The sequence below is a fragment of the Mchenga conophoros genome, linkage group LG20 (assembly GCF_057382185.1).
Source record: "Mchenga conophoros isolate Kocher_MC1m ecotype Shallow Benthic linkage group LG20, M_conophoros_male_GT1.1, whole genome shotgun sequence".
Taxonomy (NCBI): Eukaryota; Metazoa; Chordata; class Actinopteri; order Cichliformes; family Cichlidae; genus Mchenga; species Mchenga conophoros.
In genome coordinates, this window is record NC_140545.1 from 25,620,662 (window position 1) to 25,645,284 (window position 24,623).

A 24,623-nucleotide genomic window follows, 5' to 3' on the forward strand; every position below is an offset into this window, starting at 1 on the left:
TTTTCCTTAGCTTCACCTTCCTCCCTCGCTGTGCAGGTGAGGTGTTTGATGTGCTATTCTGAGGGACTGGGAGCGAAATGGAAGTTGAGGAAGAGGGCAGAGGCTGTGGGTCACGCCAACCCCAGTCCGATATCAACAATGCACCCTCGGCTCAACTATTATCTAATGTGAGAAATGGCCAACAGCTGAGACGCTTAACAAGCTCCGCTGAAGCTTCCCTTAAACAATGCCGGCTGGAAGCCGCTATCGCACTTAATCCTTTTTCTTTGGCTGTCACCTAATGTGTCACATTTCCTTTATCCCGAGAGGAAAAAAAAGCACTGATGGATATGTTTGGTTGTTATACACACATCGAGACAGATGTTCATTGCACAAATACAGTATGATGATGTAAATGTGTAAAATACACTGTTGCTGTTCTGATGTTGTTGCAATGTAACATACAGTATACATTTGTTGAAAAAAAAGAGATGGTTGTCACAGACACATTGTACTTTGTGGATGCAAAATCTTTCATGCTTTCCATGCAGATACAGACCCTGTTTCTTAATTGTCTTCTTATATAAATATGGGCCAATACTGCTGTGACAGCTGTAGCCAATGTTGTATGTTCCTAAAGCACAGGTTTTAGTTTCAAAATAATTCATATATTAAAATATAGTGTGACAGTGCAGATACTGTATGCAGAAGATTGTAATGTTTTATATTAACCTTCATAAAACATTAAAGTGAGTTTTTACTTTTCTAATAAAGTGGCACATCAGAAAGTGTTTGTTTTGCCTGTAGTTTCATTGCTTTGTGACAGCTTTCAAACTACACCTGGTTCCTGCTCTGCAGCGGCCTCTCATTTGAAAGTGCAGCTTACAAGAAAATGCTTTTTTGTGTGAGAAATTAAGCAATACAGCAGGAACAGCTGGGAGGTGTACTGTGTCGTTCAATAACAGGAGCTATGCTGAATGAAGAAAGGTTGCTGAAATCTTTTTTTTTCTTTCCGACCACACTCAAAAGGCATTTTATAAAAAGGAAGCAGACACATGGACGACATATAAAAATAGAGGAATATGACCTGAAACCTCTCGTGCAATGCAGTGCAAGTCAAGCTTACGCAGATTTGAATTAATCACCATAAATCTGTACCTTGCTTCTGCAAATGACCTTATTTACTGCAGTGAGTTGCAGTGTTTCATGCTACTGTGTCCGGACGGTGTTAGTTTTCCAAAATGCTAACTTTTGAATTAGCATACATTTCCCCATTAATGCAGGCCAAGTCACTTATAAGGAGAAAGCAGTGTATGCATTTTTTCTATAATAACTCGCCTACAATGAGAAGTTCAGGTGTAATAGTTTGCAACTCGCTAAAGTGCTATTTGAATTGCAAAATTATAAATGCGCAGTTAGCCGCTGAGGCCTGCACGCTGTTTTTCCTGTACTCTCTCGACCTCGCCTCCCTCGCAGACCGGCTCAGCGTCGACAGACACCGGCCGGTAAACTGAGAACACGCCCCTCTCTCTCTTCCACCCACAGTACTTAGCTTCGAAAAAAATGTTATTGACAGAGTGAAACTAGCCAATCACCTGCAGCTTTGCGGTGGACGCGTGCCAGAATGTAATGTTTATATATGCAGAGCACCAATAGGAGTGGAGCAGAGGGGGCGTGGCAGCCGTTTGGAGGAAAGAGGCAAAACAATCTTTTATCCTCCTGACCGGGCGGCTTTTTGGGGCAGCGGCGGCGGCAGTGGTAGAAAACTTTACATGTAGGCTAGGATATAAGTAAAGACACAGACAGTTCCCATCAACTTGCGACAATCCTAATAAATGTATCTGACTCCAGCAATTTGCACTAAAATTTCTAGAAAGCTGGTTTTCTTTCTCCTGCTCGCCTTGTCTGAATATGGAGTCCAAATATATTGTGGAGAAGTCGTCGGTTGGGACAGGAGCTGGCGGTGCGGACTTTAACTGTCGGACCGGCCGCTCGGTGCTCCGCGACACCCGGGTCCCTCCGGTGGAAAAAACCGGTTCCATGTCGGCGTACACAAACGGGGCCGTGCCGTACAAAAACGTAATGGACGGCGGCTTGGCGGCGGAGATTAAAAGCGAGAGGACCCCTCTAAAAGGGAACGGGCTGTCTCTGGGTGGTCGGCTGTTGCACGACGTGGAAAAAGTAAGTGCAGTTGAGATGTTTTACGCGTGTGCGCACGACTCCATTAGCCGGTAAAGTCCCTTCATATACCCGAGTTACCGCTCAAGATAATATCGCCCACGTAATGTTAGCGTGTCTGCAAGCTGTGTGACTTCAAAGTTTTGACATTTTACGCCATTTTCATGTGCTGTTATTACGTTTTAACGGTTGCGACTGTGAGGCTTATACGTCACTACTGTGTCGTTATTTTTAAATAACTTTTAAGCGCCCGTTATTTCAATTCCTGCCCGTTCCTATCATTATTAACTCCATCGTACTGTAACCGCTTTTAATGGCGGCTCACTCTTTGCAAAGTTTACAGAAAAGGGGGCAGGGACGTCAAACTACAAGCCCAACCCCCCTCCCCCATAACTTAAGGGTGAAGCTACAGTTTGGGCTTCCTGGCGACATGGGAAGGCCCGACTATAACTACACATACGCCACGGACTTAACAGTAAAGACACGTGATATATTGTTGTTGTTGTTGTTGTTGTTTGCGTCGGCCTTGTACTTGCATTGTGTGTGCCTGTATTTAATTTGTGAGCCTTTATGCAGACAGCAAATAAATCTCATAATAAATATGCCAGTTACTCACGATATTAAAACCACGACATCAACTTATCAAAATAATCTCCTCACAATGTAACACTGCTGGGAAATACTGGGTCCTGCCATTCATATGAATGCGGCTCTGACACTTGTTGCCGGCTGGAGCATTTTTGCAGACCAAGCACACCCCGTAACAGTATGGGCCCTCCCCGGTTGCAGCAGCCTCTCTTTAGCAGGATAGTGCACCCTGCTACCAAATTCCCAAGATCGCAATCTGATTGTCCCAGCAGAACAAGCCAGAGCCACAGGAGCCCCACCCCACAACCCACAAAACCCAATGGATACTCTGCATCCCAGTGGCAGACACTATAGGACAATCCCAGAGGTCTGGTGTGCGTGGCCATGCCCTTATTTCTGTCACCTCAGATTTAAAAACTTTTTTAAATCTGAAAAAAGCATGTGGAAAGCAGTTCTGGACTGCCAAAGTATATTTGTAACATTTTATAAAGTTAGTGGTTAATCAGTTATATAGATAACACAATGAGGCATATAGTTACTTTTACACTGTACGTGCTAGTTATTTTCATATATTATCATGTAATATTCAATAGAGTTTCCATTTGCATCGCAGAATACACAAAACTGGACACTGGACCTGGCAGTTATGTGTATTTAGCAGATTTACACAGCTACTTTTCTAGATTTGTGTTGTTTTGTAATTTAGGTGGCAGGAACAGAAATGATAACCATATTCTAACCCAGGATTGCTTCTGTTCTGGTTGGTTCAGCAGCGTTCATGTCCAGTGGAGAGGACAATAACCTTGGGTTTATTAAGTGAGAGGAAGGAAAAATTAAAGAAGATGCTATTTAAGGCAAACGGTTACACTAAAAAACACCATACCCTGGCTTGTATATATGTATGTATGTGTATATATATATATATATATATATATATATATATATATATATATATATATATATATATATATATATATATATATAATTAGAGAAAAACAGTAATCTTATGCTCAGTTAAATAAGAACTTAATGGTATTGCTAGACTTAATGTTTTTAATCGAGGCCTGATTGTAACAGAGATAAATTCACTGTAATTTTTTCTTGCTGCATTTTCTAGAATGGCCTGTTGGACCAAAAAGACACAGGTTCCACGGGGATCCTGAAAAGGGCAAGCCCCACTCACTGCCTGGGTGTAAACGGGCAGTTGCCAGGTGGCTTTATGCATTTGGACATCAGAAACCCTGGGAAGCAGCCAGACCCGACCAACAACTTCAGAGTAGCGCAAGGGCAGATCCTACCACAGACAGAGAGATATTCCCTCTCATCATCCCACATCCCTGTCCCCAGAAACAGGTATGGAGAGGCTGATGTCATCTATAGTCATGGACACTTGGTGAATCTTTGGTTTTCTTTTCTCTAGTGTTCCTTGTTGCATGAAAGAGAACTTCAAGAAATATAGTTATCTGATGTGTTTCCTACTTTTATCTTTGCATTCATTCACAAGCTTGGGCATATGTGAATAGATTGTAGCTATAGATTTATGCAGCACATTGTAAACAATCAAACCAGATTTTGTGCTCTTATCTCTATTAAGCCCCCATCCCACTACTAGTTTGGCACTGAATATGTGGTGATAAAAGTGTTGCAGGCAGTTTTCATGCACAGCTCTGGACTTCTGTTCCTTGCCAATGCTTCGACATCTGGCTAAAACTGTACAGTGGTTTGGGCATGAATGGTGTGGGGGCGTGCTGGTTAACTGACTGCATGTTTGGTATTTCATCCAGAATGGTTTCGAAACTCGTCTTAAAAGAGCCAAAGCTTTATGAGGGCCAGGATTGCTCAAGCGCTTGACCAAGTGAAAAGGAGACTGCATGAAATAGTGACAGTGCATTTCGCTGATAACTCCACTATCTAGATTTCGGAAAGTTTTTTTTTTTTACTACTCGCATGTCTAAATGTATTGATTGCACCTAAGCTCAATGCCATCTTTGTTGACCCTCTCTTGACGGGCTAGTGGATATATCAGCGTGATGTGTTCACTGTATGTCAGGCAGTAAAATGCACCTTTGCTGTGTGTGCGAGTGAGTGTATTTTATTAGATGTTTCATGTGCATTGCAGTTTGCTTTTCCTCCAGTTGTTTCACACTATTTTCACACAGAGACACATGAGTATTCCTGCCCAGAGCCTTCTGTGATTGGTCTTCATTAAACATACATGCAGAACGTGCACCCTGAGACAAGCCTACTGCACTAAAGTGATTATGTAACAGTTAAAGCGGACTGGGAGAGGCTGTAGGTGGTGCCTAAGAGCATTTTCCTTCTTTTTATACAACTGCTGGGGTTATTGTCCGTGTCCAAAAACTGTTTGCCTGTCAGACTGCACTTTCACGCTGAAATACCTGTTAGCTGTATAAAAACTGAGCACCTTCTTGTTGAATATGTTTATATGCAAATGTCACAATTCTTTAAGAGGTTCTGTATGATAATTTCTGCAAATGTAATAACATTCATCGGTACAAATAGTAAGCAGGCATCGTTTTTGTATGGGTCTGGGGGTTTGCACAGCGCACGTTTACTGTTTTCCGTCCTTCTCTCATCATCACATGAATTTCACGTGCTGCTGGTCATGTATGATGTGAGGGAGTGTCTCCTGGGAACATGCAAGACTGAGCGTGCGTTAAAAACCAGGGTGATAGTGTTAAACAAAGACAAAATGGCTCTTTTTTTCTTTTCTTCTTCTTCTTCTTCTTCTTTTTTTTTTTTTTACTGATCTGTTCAGTTTAGAAACATTTATGTTTCTTTTTATCTCCACAAGGCACAAGAACATAGTCTGGGTTGACACTATGCAGTGGCTAAAAGAGGTTGCATAACATTATATAACTGCGCAGTGATATTAGCGAGGCCTCTTTGTTGCTCCATTGACCTTTCGGAGTAACTTCTAGTCTCTACTCTGCTCCAACTGGTTTTGCTGGTGATAGAATCTCCTTTCTCTCTCTCTCCATGAAATTGTTTACCTAGTCATTATTCATATTTGGATTTAAACTAGGTCTGTGATTGATTCATTAGTTGTTTGCTCTATAAAACATAAGAAAGTATTGAAACTTGAACTTCCAGCTCTCAAGATAATATTGGTAATATGAAATTATCAATATTTTATTGTTTGGTAGCTAATACATATATCTATACGTAAAATGAATTTTGTACTGATTCTAGTAGGAGAGCTCATAATGCTTGTTTGATTTTCTTGGCTCATCTCAGCTCTCTCTGTTACCCAGATGTGCATGCATGTGGTATTCATCACAAATTATAAGAGCACTTTAAAAGGGAACTCTTATTGCCACACAAACCCACTCACAGTAATTTGGTTTTGACAAATCTGGCTTTGACCTTCACAAAGTAACAGCACTGCGCTGCAGTGTAAGGTACCTGTTTTTTCTGCTAGTGTTGGCCACAGTTGGAAAGTGGTAGTTGTCTATGTGGGTGTAACCCCCAGTGCATTTGTAGCACTCTTTGCCTTGCGTTAGATTATGTCAACAAAGCCATTTATTTTCATTGGTTCTCCACCGACTTGGGTAATACCGTCAGTGTGGGACAGCATTAACTGTGTTTAAAAAGAACTTACTTTAAAGATGTCACTCAGTCCTCTGTGTGTTTTATATTAACTGCTTTGTCAGTTGCATATTGTTTCTTCAATACGACTTGATACTTTTACACCTTGTCTTGTTATTTTGCAAATGCCGCAAAGTAGGTCACTATTCCTTAGACAAGCCTGGACAAAGATCTTGCAGGAAGGAAGAGGAAGAATCAGCACATTTACTTGGGCACAAATGGTTATGGTCATCTAAACATAGTCAAACTGCAGCACATTTTTAAACATTCCCACCTGTCTTGTCAGCTGCGGTCTTAGTGTGTGTGTCTCCTTTTAACTCTCTTTTTTATGTTCGCTCTGCAAAGTCTCCCTTTCACCCACATCCTAAGTATACCACGTCAACCTGTCAGTAGTCATCAGTGTGAGATCTAGTACCCTGATAACAGAACAAAGACCAGTTTGAATGAACATTAAAAGAGCTCTAAGAAGTGAAGGGGCGGGGCTGTTTTGTTGCGATATGAAAAGCTTTTCTCTTATCGGTCCTTGGTCAGGTACACTGTTACCACAGTAGGGTAACATGAATGGAAAACATAGAATCAGCATAAACAAGACACCAGGAGGGAAAAACAGGTCTGTTTTTAACATAATTACTGACCGGCCTCTGACTCAGTCTGTATAAGAATCACCAGCAGGTTTTAGGTCTGGCGAGCAGGCAGAATGTAGTTCATCACCTCTCAATCCCCCTTCATCCACCTCATTACCAATACACTTCTCCCAAAGGAGACATTACTGGTGATTGTTGAAGGTCAGAGGAACATCTAACCCACCCCCACTGTAGTGTGGAGGTGTCTAACCCACATTCAGGGTGCTGACATTTCGTCCTGATTGAGGGAGATATAGTTGCATAGTTGCCTTGAAATGACACTTTAGGGTTTCCAGATTTGAGATAAAAAAAAATTACCGTAATGTCAGTGTTAAAGTGAGGAAAGTGACGACCGTTATCAGTATTATTGCAGTGCTGTTAAAACACATAAAAAACACACATTACACATGCAGCAACAGGACAACATGTAGTGTTGGTTACAAAGATGGCTTCAGTTTATATCGCTGGCAATGTGCTAACAAGTCAGACTGGCAAACTGTCATATTTCCCATTTTTGATTCTTTTTAAATAGTGGGAAGTACTTGTGAAGGGATTTCCTTCCTGTCTTTTGCAGACAGGGTGACAATTTTTAATCACATCTTTCTCAGCACTATGCTGAAAAACGAAATACGACCACACTTAAAAGTCAGTCCTACTATTAAAAAGCTAAAAAAGATATCTGCCCTGTCTTTGGGCCAAACAAACTCGCTGTGCTGGTTCAGCTGCATCTGTTGCTAAATTTGGTTAATGGTGAATAGTACTGTTGTTATTTTTTCAAAATATGGCAATCAAACATGATTTCATTTATAATTAGGACTTTAAATGGTAATTGTATGTTAAAAATGTTTGTTTTTTCATAAAATCAATGTCTGAAAAATCCCTTCTGAATTAGAAGGTACATTTTCATCCTTGCTTGTAGCCTCCTTTCTTCCCTCCAGAGTACAAGAGGTTAAACCTCTTGCACTGATAGGCAGGGGTTAAAGGTCATCTTCAATGAATGGAGTCATGCAAGTGGGGAGGGTCAGATCAGGACGCAAGCAGGCATCTGGAATGTCTGCTAGGTCAGCCTCAGGATCTGGGTTATGAGCTACATAGGTGATTTATAACCCCAGAGGATTGTAGCAGACAGCTTATCATCTAACTATGCAGCTTTACTGTCTACTGATTTGGAGGGGCACGGAGGAATGAGGATCTACTATCAAAGTAAAAAGTTTTCAGGGTGCACCTTTGTGGCTGTCTCTGAATCACTCCTTCTTTAATACTAATAAAGGTCTCTGGAAGAAGCGCAGACTAATGGGGGGAATCTGCACTGTGTGTGTATGTGTACAGAGCTCTAATGAGACATTAATCATCTCCTGATATGCGGTGAAGAAGAGAGGCAAAATTTCATTTCAGTTTCATAAGTGAGGAGGAGCGTAGGAGGCATGCAGGAATGTTTTCTGCAAACAGCGCTCTGTTGTAAAAACACTGCTCTCTATATTATGTGTTGGATACATGTTCAGTTAAAAGGCCTGGATTGCTTTTTCGTGTTCGCTAGTGTATATGTCAGTTTTTATAGTGTCCTCGGGCAAGATGCCTTAAGGACAGGGAAAGAAATGCTTATCACGAGGGAAGGAAACTCTCATTGCGCAGCTCTGGCAAGGCTGCAGAAAAATGCTTTATCGCTTGCTCACACACACTAATAGATGCTTACATAACGCCTCCTGTTCTGCCTCAGCAGCGTTTAAAGATTCCAAAGTCAACTATCTCTCCTTCTCCTCAGTCAGTCTCTCTGTCCTTCTGCCCAATTCTTTATACCAACCACCAGCTGTGCAATCCCCTCCTACCCACCGACAACTGCCACCTTTCTCTTTCCTGTGTGTCATTATATCCTTCCCTTAACTTTGCTTTATCTAAACAACTGTTATCATTCCCTCGATATCCTTCCCTCTTGAGTCATTAACATTCTCTGTTTCAGTGTTGGGAAGGTTACTTTTGAAGTTTTACAGATTATTTATCATTCTGTTATTTTTTTTTCAGAAATAAATCCCTTTTATGTTAGTGTTTATTCCAGCTTTATTAAGACATCTTCAATTTTTTGCCATACAAGCATAAGGTTTGTCACAACTGTTATTGTTCCTATCAACTCTTAGTCAGGTGCAGCCATACTTTCGATCATTTAGATCTCTGCATCCTAATGTCTATGTGGCCCACACTACTTGCACATAGACTCCCACCAGTTCAAATCAACAGAGAGGAGTGTAAAGCAAAAACAAATCATCTGCAGGCTGGAGAGAGGTAGTTTCTGCTGGAAGAAACAAAAAACGCTTTACTCTGTACAGTAATGTCAGAGGCCTTTCCTTATTTTGGTTGGAATTTGAAGCTCTGAAAGACATTCTTGTCCCAAGACATGGCCACCTGCCTTGACATGGTCAGCTGGTTACTCGCATGACAGACTCGGGTTGGTTCAAGTAATGCATTTTGACATGCGGGCGGAATCAGAAACAAAATGCAAAAAGATATATCACCATTGTGGAATAAGTGGACACTGCATCAATGTAGAGACAGGTTCTTGAATGCTTTCTTGCACTGATGTTTGTCCCAGGCCTTTGCTCACCCGCGTGATTTGCAAAAGGGCCAATAGAAAATGCAACAAAAAAAGAATAACTTCTGTATTCTTACAGAAGCGTTGCATGGGACATAATGTATTTGGATGCAACCCAATATTTTTATTTGTAACTAATTTATTTACTTGTTTCCCCCGTAATTGCACCAGATTACAATTACTGGTATGTGCATACCATACTGCAGCACTGTTTGGTCTACATTTGCTGTTGGCTGTGAAAGAAAATGGTAAGAGTGCTTTTCTAAGTTGTTATTAGTGTCTAAATGTAAGAAAATAAAATGAAATATGATTTTAGCCCATTGTTTTGTTGTTATTCGGCAGCATCATGGGATTATAATGTATCCATCAGCTTATATGGACAATTGGATCCTTTTGTAATGTGCTGTAGATTGATAAAGTTTTTTTTATCATGTTGCTATCATGTTATAGGGTGGCTGTAGCTCAGGTGGCAGAGCAGGTCAGCCACTAATTTGAAGGTCAGTGGTTCGATCCCAGGCTGCCTCCTGGCGGCATGCCAAATATCCTTGGGCAAGATACTAACCCCATGTTTGCCTACTGGTGGTGGTCAGAGGGCCCGGTGGCGCCAGTGTCCGGCAGCCTCGCCTCTGTCAGTGCGCCCCAGGGCAGCTGTAACTACAATGTAGCTTGCCATCGCCAGTGTGTAAATGTGTGTGTGTGAATGGGTGAATGACTGAATGTAGTGTGAAGCACTTTGGGATCCTTAGGGACTAGAAAAGCGCTATACAAATACAGGCCATTTACCATTTCTAGGCAACATGATGATTACGTAATATCTGACATAGATAACAACCCCCAGAGATTTAAGATGCACTTGGTCTCGCAACTCCTGATGGCGTAGGAGGAATTAACAGATAAAGAAACAAACACAGACAGTCAGAGAGATCAAATCAAGTCAAACGCTCATTTGTTTTCTCTCTTTGTGCAGTTTGCTTTTGTAGATGTGAATACACAGTCGGATATGGACCAAAACAGTTTTACTAAAATTCTTTGGACAAGGTGGTCTCAGCCTGCTTTCAAACAGGCTCCAGAGAGGTTTGTTTATGATCCGACCTCAATCTGACTCAGTATATGCTGCAAGTTTTTTGAGCTAGCAGAGCACTATTGATTGTGTATAGTACAAAACCTGCACAATATTACCAGGTAAATACGAATGTTAAGAGTAAATTCTTCATGTTATCCACTTGTTCAGACCACAGCACCTTCCTCTCGTATTTACTTTGGTTGCTCCCTCCCCTCACATATCCGGCCAGTAAGCGTACCAGACATTCTCACATGGTTTGTAGTGCCACATTTTGGATCGCTTGGAGTTTTCTCTCTGTGAAAAGAAGAGTTTACCAACTCCTGAGCTGATTCTCCCCCAGAGGAAATGATCTATAAGTGTGAAAACACCCTTAATAACGTAATTGGTAAATGGACTGGTTCTTATTTAGCAGTTTTCTACTCTACCTGAGCTACACTACCAAAGCTCTTTACACAACCTGCCTCATTTACCCATTCATACAAGCACTTTTTTCGGTGCTTTTTCCATTTAAGTGGTTTCTATCTAACGTTCACACACATTTATTCTCTGATGGATGCGTCTGAGAGCAACTTTCCCAAGGATATTTGGCATGCAGACCAGGGATCAAACCACCAACCATAAGGTGTGGAAACGATGGCACACTCATCACTGGAATTTTCACATTGTTTTTGTTGGCATTGCAGTTGCAGATTTGCAGACTCAAAAGCCAAGGAGTGATTTTGAGTAGAAAATGTGTTTACTGGTGTGCAAGGTTAAAAGTTTTTTTGTTTTTTTCCTCCAAAGCATATAGTCTGACAGTATTATACATTTAAATTGTAAAAATCCAATGGCAAAGCTAAATATGCCAATTTTACTACTCCTTCCTGTGAAAGATAGATTGGCACAACACAGCAGGAAAATGAAAATGTTCTGAGTATGCTGCGTAATGCTTCGGTGCATTTGCAAATGGCATCCAAAACCAGCTCCAGGATGGCTGACAGCAAGCCACATTCATGGGTTTTCCTTTCCCTTGTTTCAAATCACAACACTTATAAATACACACACAACTCTATCGAAGTCATCTCGTTCTGCTGACAACAAGGAGTGAAATTCAGACAGTACTGCAAACTTAAAAGTTTGATGGACTCTTACTGCGTACTTTGCCCTGTGCAGAGGGGGGGGGGGGGGGTCTTATATTTGTTTAAATTACTGATAATGGTTTTTGGGTTTGGTGATGTCACTGCTGATAACAGTTTTTAGGAAATAAAAATATTTGTAAAAAATCCATATGTTGGCTGATATTCTTTGTGGTACTTTTGTATTAGCACCCCCCTTTTTCCTTGGCAGGATGCTTATTTAACATTTCTTTCTGTTTAACTAAAATGGTGTGTCCTTATGATGGTTTTTCTTGATAGCTTTTGGCCATTACTGAACTTAGAGCAGAAATTTCTACACATAATGTCAGAAAATTTTCCTCTTCTTTTTTCCTGTCTCTTCTTTGTTACACTGGCTATCTGCATCTCAGTTTGGTAGTATGCAGGACATGGAAAAAGCTTATTTCGGGTAGTGTCCTGAAAAATGTCAGGTGAACGTGATCTCACTTGTAGTAAACGACTTTGACAGCCCCGTCTTTTGGTTTAGTCAAAAATTCAGTTGTACTGGGCTACTGGCATTTCAGTCGTTTTTGTGTTGGCACTGACTTCGCAAAGTGCCAGGAACTGCAATTCAATACATCAAAATGGGAAGAAAATACCTGGAAGCACTACATAGACTGTAAGTCTTCTCTTCAAAATAATTTTCAAAGATTAGGGCTTAGATAAACAGATTATAAAAGCTACCACGCCCAGACTCCAAAAAACCAGTGGGCCCAAATCCTCACAAGCTTCTAGAAACCCCCTACGCTTTGTGTGTATCCTTAAGTGTGTGTAGACATGTGCATCCTGAACAAAAGAACTACAGTATACAGGCTTTGATAATCACTTATCCTCATGCTGGTGGACAAGATGAGCAGTCAAGCAACATGTGAACAGATGTGTGTTTTCCTTTTTCACCCCCCTATTTTTCTCTTTATCTCATGCACAGATGTACACACACACACACACACACACACACACACACACACACACACACACACACACACACACACACACACACACACAAACAATCGTTTTCATTCTGTAGCCACAGTGAGGTAGTCAGGTTTCATTTAGCACTGATCTGCCAGTAAGGCTGTTGTCCTCTCACCTCCTGGTTATTGCTTCATGCGTCACACTGTTTGCTCTCCCCTGCTAAGCTATTCAGCAGTATTTACACACAAGTCAGTTATATGCACAAAGTCAAATTATAGATGACTCCATGATTTAGCCACATGATACACAGATGTTTCCATATTAATGTTTGATAAATGTATGTGTGTGGGTTGTGTGTAACAGAGAAATAGAAGGGAAAAGAAGTGGTGCTTTATGTGCATATTGTTTGCTTTTTCACCTGCTAACTTGGGATCTGTGCTCTCCACTTGACTGGATTGATTTTTTTTTCCACACACCCTTTTTTTTTGTCTTTGTGCTAGCTAAATCTTATCAGTCCTATTGAAGAGAAAGCACTTCACACAGCCCATATTTCCAAGTTTTGTTTGTTTGTTTTATAACTACAATAGTATTTTGCTTTACTTGAATTTAATTTTAGTTGCTATTAATAACACATGAAGATGGTTATAAGCATTTATTTATTTATTTATTTATTTATTTATTTACTTTTTAGCTGAGTACTCTCAGGAACACAGTGACTGGACTCCTGTTTGCTGCCAAGATAATGTGGAGATTTCCGGCCTGTGGAGATGCAGAAAGTAACCCCTCTTAATCTTAGTGGCTTCCAGCACCAACATGCCACTGCACAAAGCAGTGAGTGTGTGAAGCTGTTCAGTGAGGTGTAAAGTACAGCACCGATCACTTCCTGACTAACCTGTAGAACTTTCATAGCTGTTCCGAAGCACAGAAATACTGAGAGATTTTCATATTCCTGTTAGTCTTTCTTTTCAGATTTGCTGGATTTTCAACTCTGGCTTTTATCTGAAACTGAACTTTTTTTTTTCTTATTTTTTGGTTCATATATGATAGATCCAATGGTGAAGTCTCTCCAAGCTCAGCATTTTTCATCAAATCTATCTTGCTTGCAACCTCTTTAGAGGACAAGACTGGGCTGATCACAAGTCTCTTGTCTAACACCTTTTGCTCTGTCCGAATTGCCGTGACCTGGCTTGGGCCAAGATTCAAAACAATGATCAATATGTTTCACACTATATTTTTTCACCACAGTTGGCCCATGAGTAAACAAGAGAGAGAGAAAAGAGAGGAAACCATATGCTTAGTTTTTATATAAAATTTACACCAAGGTTTCTATAGAACCTGAACATTTGTGTTTTATGCTTTTTGCTTGCTGTCAAGGAAGTGACATCCTCAAGAAGATACTAAAGTAATTGTATAGTAAAATTACCAAAAAGAAAAAATAAATAATATGCATGGAAATATAAAAATAAAAAATAAAAGCACTATGTGCAGGAAGTTGTAATGTGTAGGAGTAAAGATTAAAGTAAAGATTTTTACACATTTATAAGGTAAAAATAAAAGCCAAAAGTTAAAGTTGTCATGGAATTGTAGATGTTAAAATTTTTATGCCTTGAAGCCTGCTAATGTTTGTCATTAATGCACAATTCCCATATGTAGTTCTAGAAATTATGTGTGTGCATGTGTGTCCGAGTCTGAGACCCCAGAGACTTGGATGAAAAAGATCTGAATGTCTGACAGAAAGACATCTTGCTTGCACAAAGCATGACTTTCACTGGGCCAGAGCTCCATCGGGGCAAGTTCTCCCATCTGTTTGTTTGTCTGTGTGAGAGAACGAGTCTGTCCTAGTCTGACCAACCACTCGGCCTATCCTTATTGGAAAATGCATAACTCTCAGAGGGGAACCAGCATTTGCATTCAGCTAGTCATACTCCTCATCATATTACATCCAACATTCATTTTTCAGTGAGCTGCTAAATGTTTTAAAAAACAAAACAAAACAGAAAAAGCTAGGAGGCTGGACCAGCAGTGAGGTTTAATATTATTTCAATAATCTGTGACAGTTTTATCATCATCACTACCATCTCTCTAGTGTTTCCATGATGTGCTCTTATTGCTACCATTTATCTTATTAACTATTCCATTCCTGACGTGGCAGAGTGATAAAGGGACCATTTTCCTTACCTTATTCCCAATACTGTCATAAGGCCAGAAGCTCCACAGGGAGGCTTAAATTACCAAAAGATATGGTTTATGGCATTTTCCTCTATATTAGTCACTACCCGGTACAGTTTGGCAGGATTAGCGAGGAGCTGAGAGTAGGATGATATTCAGTGAAGATCTGGGTTGAGTAAAAAAATAAAAATTTTTGTTACATATAATACAAAATAATATATAACAAAATGAGAGTCTGTTTTCATGCCATTTTTATAATTTAATCTATAGATAGTTATCCAATCCCTGTGCAAGTTTTTAAATGTATTTCTGCTAATGGTTCAAATACATGTCGCGCAAAAATTAGGATGATCATTATAGAATAGAATAGAATAGAATAGAATAGAATAGCCATTTATTGTGATTGTACATTTACCACGAAATTGTGGATTTTGTTGTACATTAAATCCACAATTATTAGTTTTTTTGTGCATGCTTATCAGTCCACCACGAAACTGTGTCAAAGGTCGTCCTTAGATGACAAACATAACTCCTAACACATCTTTGCTTTTACTGCACAGTAAGCAAACAGGCTGTAGACAAACATTCAACTTAGAAGCCAGGTAATACTTTTGCTTTTAACGTCTTGCTTCACATTCATTTTTGTTTAGTTATTTTTTTATTTTTTTTTTCAAATTTTTTGCGAGAGTGCTTCTACTGATGTGCTTCGTACAACCCCTATCTTTTTTAGGGGTCAGTTTATTTTACTGGCTGGAGTCTTTGTCTGTCTGACGGTGCCCTGCAGATATTTGGCTTTATAGGAGTAAGTAGAGCAGTGTGGCTTTGCAACAGCTTTGGTTTGCCTTTGCCTGGTTTCCTGTGTTTTGCAAAGGCCTGCTCTGGCTTGTGATGGCAGACGAACAAATCTCAGGAGTAGGCAAGTGTAGGAGTGAGAAGTGAAGAATTTAAAACAAAATAAAAGCATGACTTCTTCAGGAAGAGAACTTGACCGTTATTCAAAGCCTTTTCACCATTTCCACTAAGTAGCATTTCTAGTATTTACTTAGTATTTTGCCAGTTAATGTGAGTACATTGAGTGACTGGGTGGTTTAAATTAGTTTGACCCATACATGTGATATGCACTGATGACTTCTTACTACATCAAATATAGATTCATATTTGTTTTGATAAGGAGTAGAGGTTTTCAGGCAGAAAGGTCTTTTCTTGTTTACTTCCTAGAGGAAAATAAGGGCACAGGCCAGAAGTGAATACCCCACATTCCCCCTAGCAACAGCATTGTTATTGGAGGGAACTAAGTTAGTTATGAGAGACATTAACACTATTATAAAGATGTCTAAAAATAAAACTACTGACTAATTGTAGTATTTATTACTTTGTAATAATATTACATGTATAAGCAATATACAGCTATAATACAGATTTAATGTCTTACGTGAGGTGGTAGTACCCTAAAGTGTGGCTATGGAAAAGTGACTGTGGATTTTTTTTTTTTTTTGTATTCATTGACGAGGTGAGGTGAGGTTTAAATTCAACCCTTCTTCACTCGGCGTCTGGTTGCACTGGACTGTGTCAAGCTCGCACTGTAAATCTGATCACCTACGATTACCCCATGCACAGTTTATGAGCATGGTATGCAAGTCAGGCAGTGTGTCATGATCTACTTTGTCATCATCCTTTTAAGTGCTGTTGCTGAGTCAACATTTTCTCACTGAGGCATGTTCGTCACAAGCACCTGTGTGATCCTGAAATGGGATGTGCGGTTACTCGACACGAAATAACCATTATTCACTGAGGTTTGAATCAATGCGAGCTTGTAGTTCAGCTGAAATTTGTAGATATCATGTAGTTTATGACATCTTGAGTGAATCGCCACCGCCACAGAGGGAATCATGCCTTTTTCTCAACATCTAGCCGGTATTATTTTGCCAGAATAAAGCTATCTGTTGTTTGTGCTTCTCCCTAAGGGCACAGATTGCATTCTAGGATCAAGAGAGAGAAAGAGAGGGCTTTTTGTCCCACCACTGAATAACCATCACACTCACAACCCACTTTAAAGAGACACGGCTCCTGTCTGACAGCCTCTCTCTCTCCGGGGGTTCAAAGCTCGGAGACTTACGTAAGCGGCAACATGTGTATTGAATGGACAATAATGGCGGACTTAGGAATATACACACACATGTGTGGTTACATGCACAATGATAATCATACTTAATGCCTACCCACACTTCTATATTTATATACTTCACATATTTTTACATTGTATTCATTCAGTTCATACAGTGCATAGTACCTTTACATAGAAGTGTAAAGCAGGAAGCCTAGAAAGAGGCAGAGTGGACACTAACACCAGCTTGTGTTGGGTCAGGGATAGAGTGTGCTAATCATTACCATCTGCCTGCAGCAAAAATAGTGAGACAGAAAAAGATGAACAGAGGGCATTACGTAATACTGTGGAGTCAAGGCAAGATGATGAGGGGCAGCGAGAGTGTGGGATTGAGAGTAGTGGGTGTGGGTGTGGAAGGGGCAGCTGTCCGAGCTGCACCCCAGGCAAGAGGAACATCAACAAAAGCCTGGTCTTTTCTAATAGCCTCTATTGTCTTAACGTTACCTCATTGGACAGAATATCCCAGTTAGATGACATTTTGCTGAATGTTCTTCATTTTTAGACAACAGTCCTCATTTTCTGAGGGCAGCATTTACAACCCTCTTAGTCTGAAATAGACTGAAATCAAAAAGAAAGAAAACACCTATTACAGCAAGGGAGGAAAAAAATATGTTAGCAACACACTTTGTGGCTGCCATCTATTTACCTGTCAGCCTCCTTCACAGAGTGTGTGCATGAGGATGACTAATGCAGGCGGAGATATTACCTTTATTTTTGGTGTGCATATCTCTCTACCCCATGTGCATTTGGATTTGTTTGTGTTCAGTAACGATACCTCATAAGAAAACAGGAAAAACACCAGTCAGCATATGCTGAATGTGTAGGGTTAGGTTCCATGATGACTCAAACAGAGAGGTGCTTCAAAGTTTATTTTACTCGTGTGATTGTGATGCCGTGTTTGCTGTCTTTCTAACTGCCAATCACACGCAAGCCTCTGCCAATTTAAGGAACGTGCACCTGCTTTGAATATGAGGAAGTCAGCACACATACAGCACATACAGGCACAAAAAAGCTATCTGATGCCTGTTTTGGGGATCATGTTGAACACATGATCACATTGGACAGATAAGTGCTATTTAAAACCTCCACCACCGGGGCTTAGGGGAAGATCAGAGATTATTGTTGGCAGTGTGTTGCTCCAGTAAAAACTGGACCTGTCATACTGAAGTGATACAACAAACGATAAATATTACAAATACTGCCAAGTCCCTGTCCCTCTGCCTTAGGGCTGTTCGATATAACGATATATATCGGATGACGATATAAAAACGTCTAACGTTTCATTTTACGCTATCGTTTGTTTCGTGGTGTCGCAAAATAAACTGTTTAGGGCAATATTTTTTTCATCGTTTTGATGGTCACTGTAGTGGCTATGTTAATTTCTTAAAGTTCTCTCTTTCTCTTATATTTAATATAACCACACTACAGACGGACAAGCGCCTGTTTTTATGCGTTTTGGTTAGCAACAACGACGATAACACCATCGCGTGTCCGCTTGTTTATGTTCCACATAAACCTTTCACAATAAAGCTCAAGATCCTGTTGAGACTTTTCAAAATAAACTGAATCACGTGAAAGAGCAGATTGTTTACGGATGAGAAGTAAAAAAGAGCCGCCAGGTGCTAAAAAATAAACCTTAGACTCAAACGTTAAAACAGGCTTTTCTCCGCAGCACGCCGTGTAATAAATACTCACAAAGAAAGCGGCGGCCGCTACAACTTATGTCTAGAAATGTATAGTTTCATGCATCTGTTAAAACACTCGACTCCAGCTACATGACGCGCAGCTGGAAACACTTCCCGCAAGTCGAGCTGCCCGAGATTCACAGAATTTACAGAAAATGTTACATTTTTGTGATTTATATCGTTATCGGACGATAGAATTCTTATATCGGGATATGAGATTTTGGTCATATCGCACAGCCCTACTCTGCCTTCCTCTTTTTTTTTTTTTTGAACTTCTAAAACTGGAGTCAAGTGAGGCACAGTTTCTTTCTTGGTAAACAAGATAGATACATCAATGTAGTCTCATTGACATGCAGGAGAAGCCCTAGATAAGAGGGGGATTGTTGGTAGTCAGTTTTTATAAAATGAGTATATTCTTTGGCAGACAGGTGAGATACATCAGTGGCATTACATGAAGAAGAAATAGCAGATAGAGAATCCTAAATAGAAATCTGTTTTACCCCTCTAAAGAGCAAATCAACAGTTGAAGTGGGAAATACATGAGCCAATCATAGATAGGGACAGTAGAGGTTCACAGCAGTTTTAACTGTGTAATAGCAGCCATATCTAGTTGTTATCTTAGACATGAATTTATATTTACTGATCCACAACAGGAATTTGTATAGATTTATACAGTACTCTAATGGGACACGTAGTTTTTATGTCAAAGTGAGAACCTAATATAATAATTGGCCTTGTTCCAATTATTTGACAGAGGCTTCAAAATAACTGCCCAAAGGCATTACCAAGTAGTGAGACACTTCTAGAAGCACCTTGGATACACATGCAATTATCAGATTAGGTTGGGAAAAACTCAGATGAAAGGTGTACTTTAGAAAAGCCAATAAAGTATGACAAATCTTCAGCCATATACACAGTGTATCGCTTTTTCAGTCATGTGTTTTGTAGCTGTTGACCTGGATCTTAAGTGGGCTATCGTTCTATAAACCAGGCAGATCCTAGGGATTTTGACTGGAATGGTAACTAGAGCAGAGGTGATGTGTTAAATATAGTGGGGAGGCCCTGTCGTCTCCCCAACAACAGCACAGAGCCCACTATAGTACCGGCTGGTGGTGCCAAATCGTAACTCGGCAGTATCAGAGTCCTCAAGTGTCCCCTTAGGAAACTTGGAAAAACCCCATGTTTTCCACATCCAAGTAATAAAAAGTCAGCTGGAAAATCATCCCACGGAAACAGCCCGCTCTTGCCTGGCTTATTGCAGTGCACATTAGGTGAAATGGTCATCTTTAAAACGTAACTGTTTTTGGCACACAATATACAAATATACACATCCTTGAACTCCCCCCCCCCCCCCCTCCCCGCCCTCCCCGCCCTTTCCATAATCACACCTTGTTGTTGCTGCCTGCTTCTTGGCTGGGCTTTAAGTGGCAGTCTCTTTCTCTCCCTCTCCCTGTATGTGCCTGGGCCTGGCTTGTTGATTTTTAGCTGGTTGTGTTGTGCTACTGCCAGAGGGGAGTGTTTTTGGCCCAGCCAAGGCCAATATAAGTTGAGGAGGAAGGAAGGTAAGAGGTTGTGTGTGAGCGAGATTGAGTGAATGGTGTTGTTTCTGCATGTACTTAAGTGTGCCAAACGCTTCAACCAAACTAGATGCAAAACACACACACATGCAAGTACTGTAAAATAGAGTTAGAACTTCCCAACTGATGTATTACCTGTCTCATAAAAGAGAGTTGTCAATGGCACTGCTTGTAAATTTAAGAGCTTCAATTGCAAATTATGTCATTATAGTTCAACAAATACCAGAGTTACCACATAGTATGTGCCTACACATGTTCATGTGTGGGAGGGTGGAGGGCTGCTATGTTTATCATGTCACTATTAAATTTACTGCATGCCATAAATGCACCACGGATAGCCTCAATGGTTCGTGTAAACATCCTGGAAACCAAAACCCCATATATACCACACACAGACCAACTTTGTTGACAGCAATCGTTGTTCTCTCTTTGCCTCACTCTGGGCACTAAATAAAGACATCCCCAGTTTAACTTGCTCCAAAATAAAGCCTCTCATAAGAAGATGCAGACAGATTTACGGCACATCAATGCTGTTGCTCTTTCAGCTGTCATCCACTCTCACCATGTTTAAAGGCTCCTTAGTTAGTTCACAGGCAGATGAGAAGTGAAAACAAGAGTAGCAGGCCGTGTCATTTAGTGTGCAATATCTGCTTTAGAGTGAGCGACAGACAGGGATGGTTATCTCTCTAATCTGGTTTTTATAAAATGTAAAATGTGACAGCTGTCTGCTTCTAAGTTGATGTAAACATTGATATCAAAGTCTGTGTGATATCAGATTAGCTCTGCTGCTGTCAGCAAGAATAGAAGTCAATCAACAAGTGCCCTTTTTAAAAAAGGTTTCTGAAGGAGGCCTTTACTGTTTTGTTTTTGTTTAATCAATGCACACTCACACACATTAAAAACTTGAACCAGATGCAATGAATCTGTGGTGTAGTTATCATTGCTTTTTCTGGTAAGGAGGAAGGAAAACACTCAATGTCAGGAAATCAGGGTGGGTTGTAGGGATGGGTATTAATGAGTGCTGGGGTGTGCTGGAATGGGTGTGTCTATATCAATGTGTACGAGAGGGGAATATCAAAGTTTGAATGAGGCCATACATCAACTACAGGGATTGTTGTCCTCCCAGTTTGTGTTTGTTTTTCCTAATCTCTCTTGCTAAGGCCACACACCAGAAAACAGACATGCATGACTGTCAGTGGTATGCTATCAGAGTACTGCACTATATGAAGGCCAAATGGAAGGTAACCAAGAGCCCTAACACAAATTTTATAGATGGATTTTATTAAACGAGAGATGGAGGAAAATCAGAAGTATGTCCCTGGTTGGCCCGAGTTATTGCTGAAAACAAGGCTAATGACTGCAATAGGACACAGCTAATCTTGTTATCTCTTTATCTCTTGTGTGTGTGTGTGTGTGTGTGTGTGTGTGTGTGTGTGTGTGTGAGACACCATGGCTTCTATCTTGGCAGTATTTGAATATTATAGAGTATATCCTACCATTTTTCCAAATGTCTGCGTTGAATTCACAAACACACACAAGTTTTGGGATGCTAGAGAGTAAAACCAACAACTTTTGTGGGAGCACATTTGTGCTCAGACTGGCTGAAAGATTCCTCCGTATCGGGTACATTCCATTTTGATCTGTTTGCTTCCTATCCGACGCATTCTCATCAGCGTGGGAGCTTAGGCACTTTTTAAACTTTTTTTCTGCGTGTGTAAAATGTTTTAGAGACTTCTCATTTGAAAATGTGTGTGAATGTGCGCAGATACACGTAGACTTGCTGATTTTGAAACGTACTTCTCTTGTTTGTTGATTCCAGCATGAAGTTTGTGTTTTGTGTGTGTGTGTGTGTGTGTGTGTGTGTGTGTGTGTACGCGCACCGAGAATTCAAGAGTGGATCTCTGCCAGGGCTTAGGGCTTGGCTGAGAAAATGCCTCAAACCAGTTTACTCTGGTTGTGTAGTGAAGAGGTCTGGGGCGGGACTAGAGCTCTTAAAGCTGCAGACTCTATTCTCTATGAGAATATGAGTATGTGTCTACTGTGTATAGCACAGATCGGTAAATTTGGATTTATATTTATTTACATACATATGGTACGGACACTGGTATATCTTTTTCAGGATGTTACATGAGAATTGAAATCTGTTTATGTGTGTGCAAATGTGAACAACTGTGTGGGGATGAACGCTTGGCCTGGCCTCAAATAGTTTTCCCCACATTTTGCTTTCAAGGACAGTAGAAGTCTTAAATAGAACCAACAGGAATAATAAGTGTGTGTCTGAAGCAGATAAGCTTATTTGTCTTTGCAGGATCTTTTTTCTTTTCTTTTTTTTTTTTTTAACAAGAATGCCTTATGCCAAAGCACACTGTTTAGGCTGTCTGTGCCTGTGTTTGTGAATGTTTTCTGGTGTCAGTTCAAGTGAGTAGTATGAATAAGATTTAAGATGAGGTTGGATTGCTTTGCATGGGGCGTTCTGAGAAGGAACTGAGCAAAAAGCATGGTTCTCCCCTCTAAGCGAGGTTGCACAAGCTGTGCAGAAACACACCACAAAACACTTTCACTCTAGAGGCTTTGTCCCCGTGTTTGTATATATGCACACAAGCACATATTTGAACACACACAATAGTAAGTTGTCTAAGATTTACTGTACATGAAATTACATATCTCTCTGTCTTCTGGCTGCTTGTTGGACTTGTTTACCTCCTAATGTAAATTTCTTCTAACATCACAGTTTGTATTTTGTGGCTATATAGAGAATTGTATGTTTCTCTGGGGACAAGGTTAAACTTTTTTTTTCCTTAAATATTTTCCAATACTCTAAAAAACAGACAAACCTCTGTTTAATAGAGCATGGGGTTGGTTAGACAAGAGTACCCCTTAAAACTACACCAGATATGTTTCTTGTGCTCAGTGTGCATTTTTATTTTTCAGGAAGCCGTCAGGTCACGCTGATAAGGAGGTGATGGCTGCCACCGTCCTGACCTCACTGTCCACATCACCTTTGGTGCATTACCCTTCGTCTGCACCCACAGGTAACACCATTGGCTCGGCATCAGTTGCATTCATGCACCCATGCACCTACTGCTCCTTGAGTGCAAGCTGCTTTGTCACACACTGACTCATCCACTGTGTTTAACAAAATCAAGGACATTCACTTTGTGTTGCTCGCTGGGGACGGTGCTCATCACAAATCACTTGATGTTAGTTTACCCTGACACAGGCTGAGCTGCTGACTCGTTGATGTGTTAACATGTATTTATCCCAGAGAAGGGTCACGCAGTGTTATTAGCACTTTATTCCATCATCTTTCCATGCATGTATGTTTACCCAAGCCCAGCACTTACTGCCAACTGTTTAGCCTTGACCATTTCACCACAGCTCCTTTTGCTGTTTCCAGTGTTGCTGTGGTTGCTATTACCATGCCAACCACCAGACGGTCAAAGTCCTGACAGCTTTTTAGCTCAGCGCTAAACCCGGGCTGCTGGTTTTTTGCTCTCAGGAAGAGCTTCTATAGTTTTTATCTCTAAAGGCTAGAAGCACCCTGTTGACACTGCTGCACCATTTCGGACATAATAGAAATAAACCAAGAACTGTAAGCTTTCATTTTAGAAATGATCTGTGATGCAGTCATTAGATCAGATCAGAGGATTCTGTGAGTTTATGATTGCAATGCTTGATGAAATGCTTATTTGACAAAATATTTCAGAAAGGGGGTGTTGCTTGATTACTCTGTGGTAAATCACAGTGGTGCTTTTATAAAAAGTATCCATGGCTGTATGGATCCCTGTTGAGATTGGATAGTTTTTTTTTAATTTAATGCAACCTCCAAAACCTTTCCTTATATTTTTATAACTTAAAAATTAAATTGTTTATTTATTTATTTGTTTAGCTCCTGGTGCATTTGGTTGTTTAAAAAAGTGGCAGGTTTTTGTTTTTATGAGTTGAGACAGGATTGGATATCCTATTTTTATTTTTATATTTTTTGTGTGAAAACACACAGTCCACTGAAGCCCCTTGATAATTCTGAAAAATAGTTTGATAACCCTTATCTCTTTATATTTATATGGGAAACAGTTATTGAATTGTAGAAGGTCTCTCCAAAATGTATGATATTAGTCCTTGCTCTGTGTTTTTCACTATAATTTGCCTGATTAAAAGTCAGATAAAGCCATTGTGATAATCAAGTCTTAAAGCACTATATAATTGATCAACAAATTAACAAATGTATTGAAAGGGTTTCTGGGCCTACACACTGGAAATCGTATAGTGTTTGTTCTGGGAAGTAAAGAAAGTTTGGACTCAATGGTTGAAGTTTCAGTATACAGTAGCTAAAAAATATGTGGTGTAGTAAAGAAT

At 40.2% G+C, this 24,623-nt stretch overlaps 1 protein-coding gene across 2 annotated transcripts in view; it reads left to right on the forward strand.

Moving 5' to 3' along the window:
- Positions 1 to 1,655: 1,655 nt before the first annotated feature.
- slc2a4rg (SLC2A4 regulator) overlaps positions 1,656 to 24,623 on the forward strand; it is a 39,554-nt gene continuing 16,586 nt past the window's right edge. For both annotated transcript variants that reach the window (XM_085259818.1, XM_085259819.1), the window contains exons 1-3: positions 1,656 to 2,160; positions 3,863 to 4,098; positions 23,199 to 23,299. In XM_085259818.1, the coding sequence (XP_085115944.1) occupies positions 1,891 to 2,160; positions 3,863 to 4,098; positions 23,199 to 23,299 (607 nt within the window). In that variant the 5' untranslated portion in view covers positions 1,656 to 1,890. The remainder of the gene's footprint in view (positions 2,161 to 3,862; positions 4,099 to 23,198; positions 23,300 to 24,623) is intronic.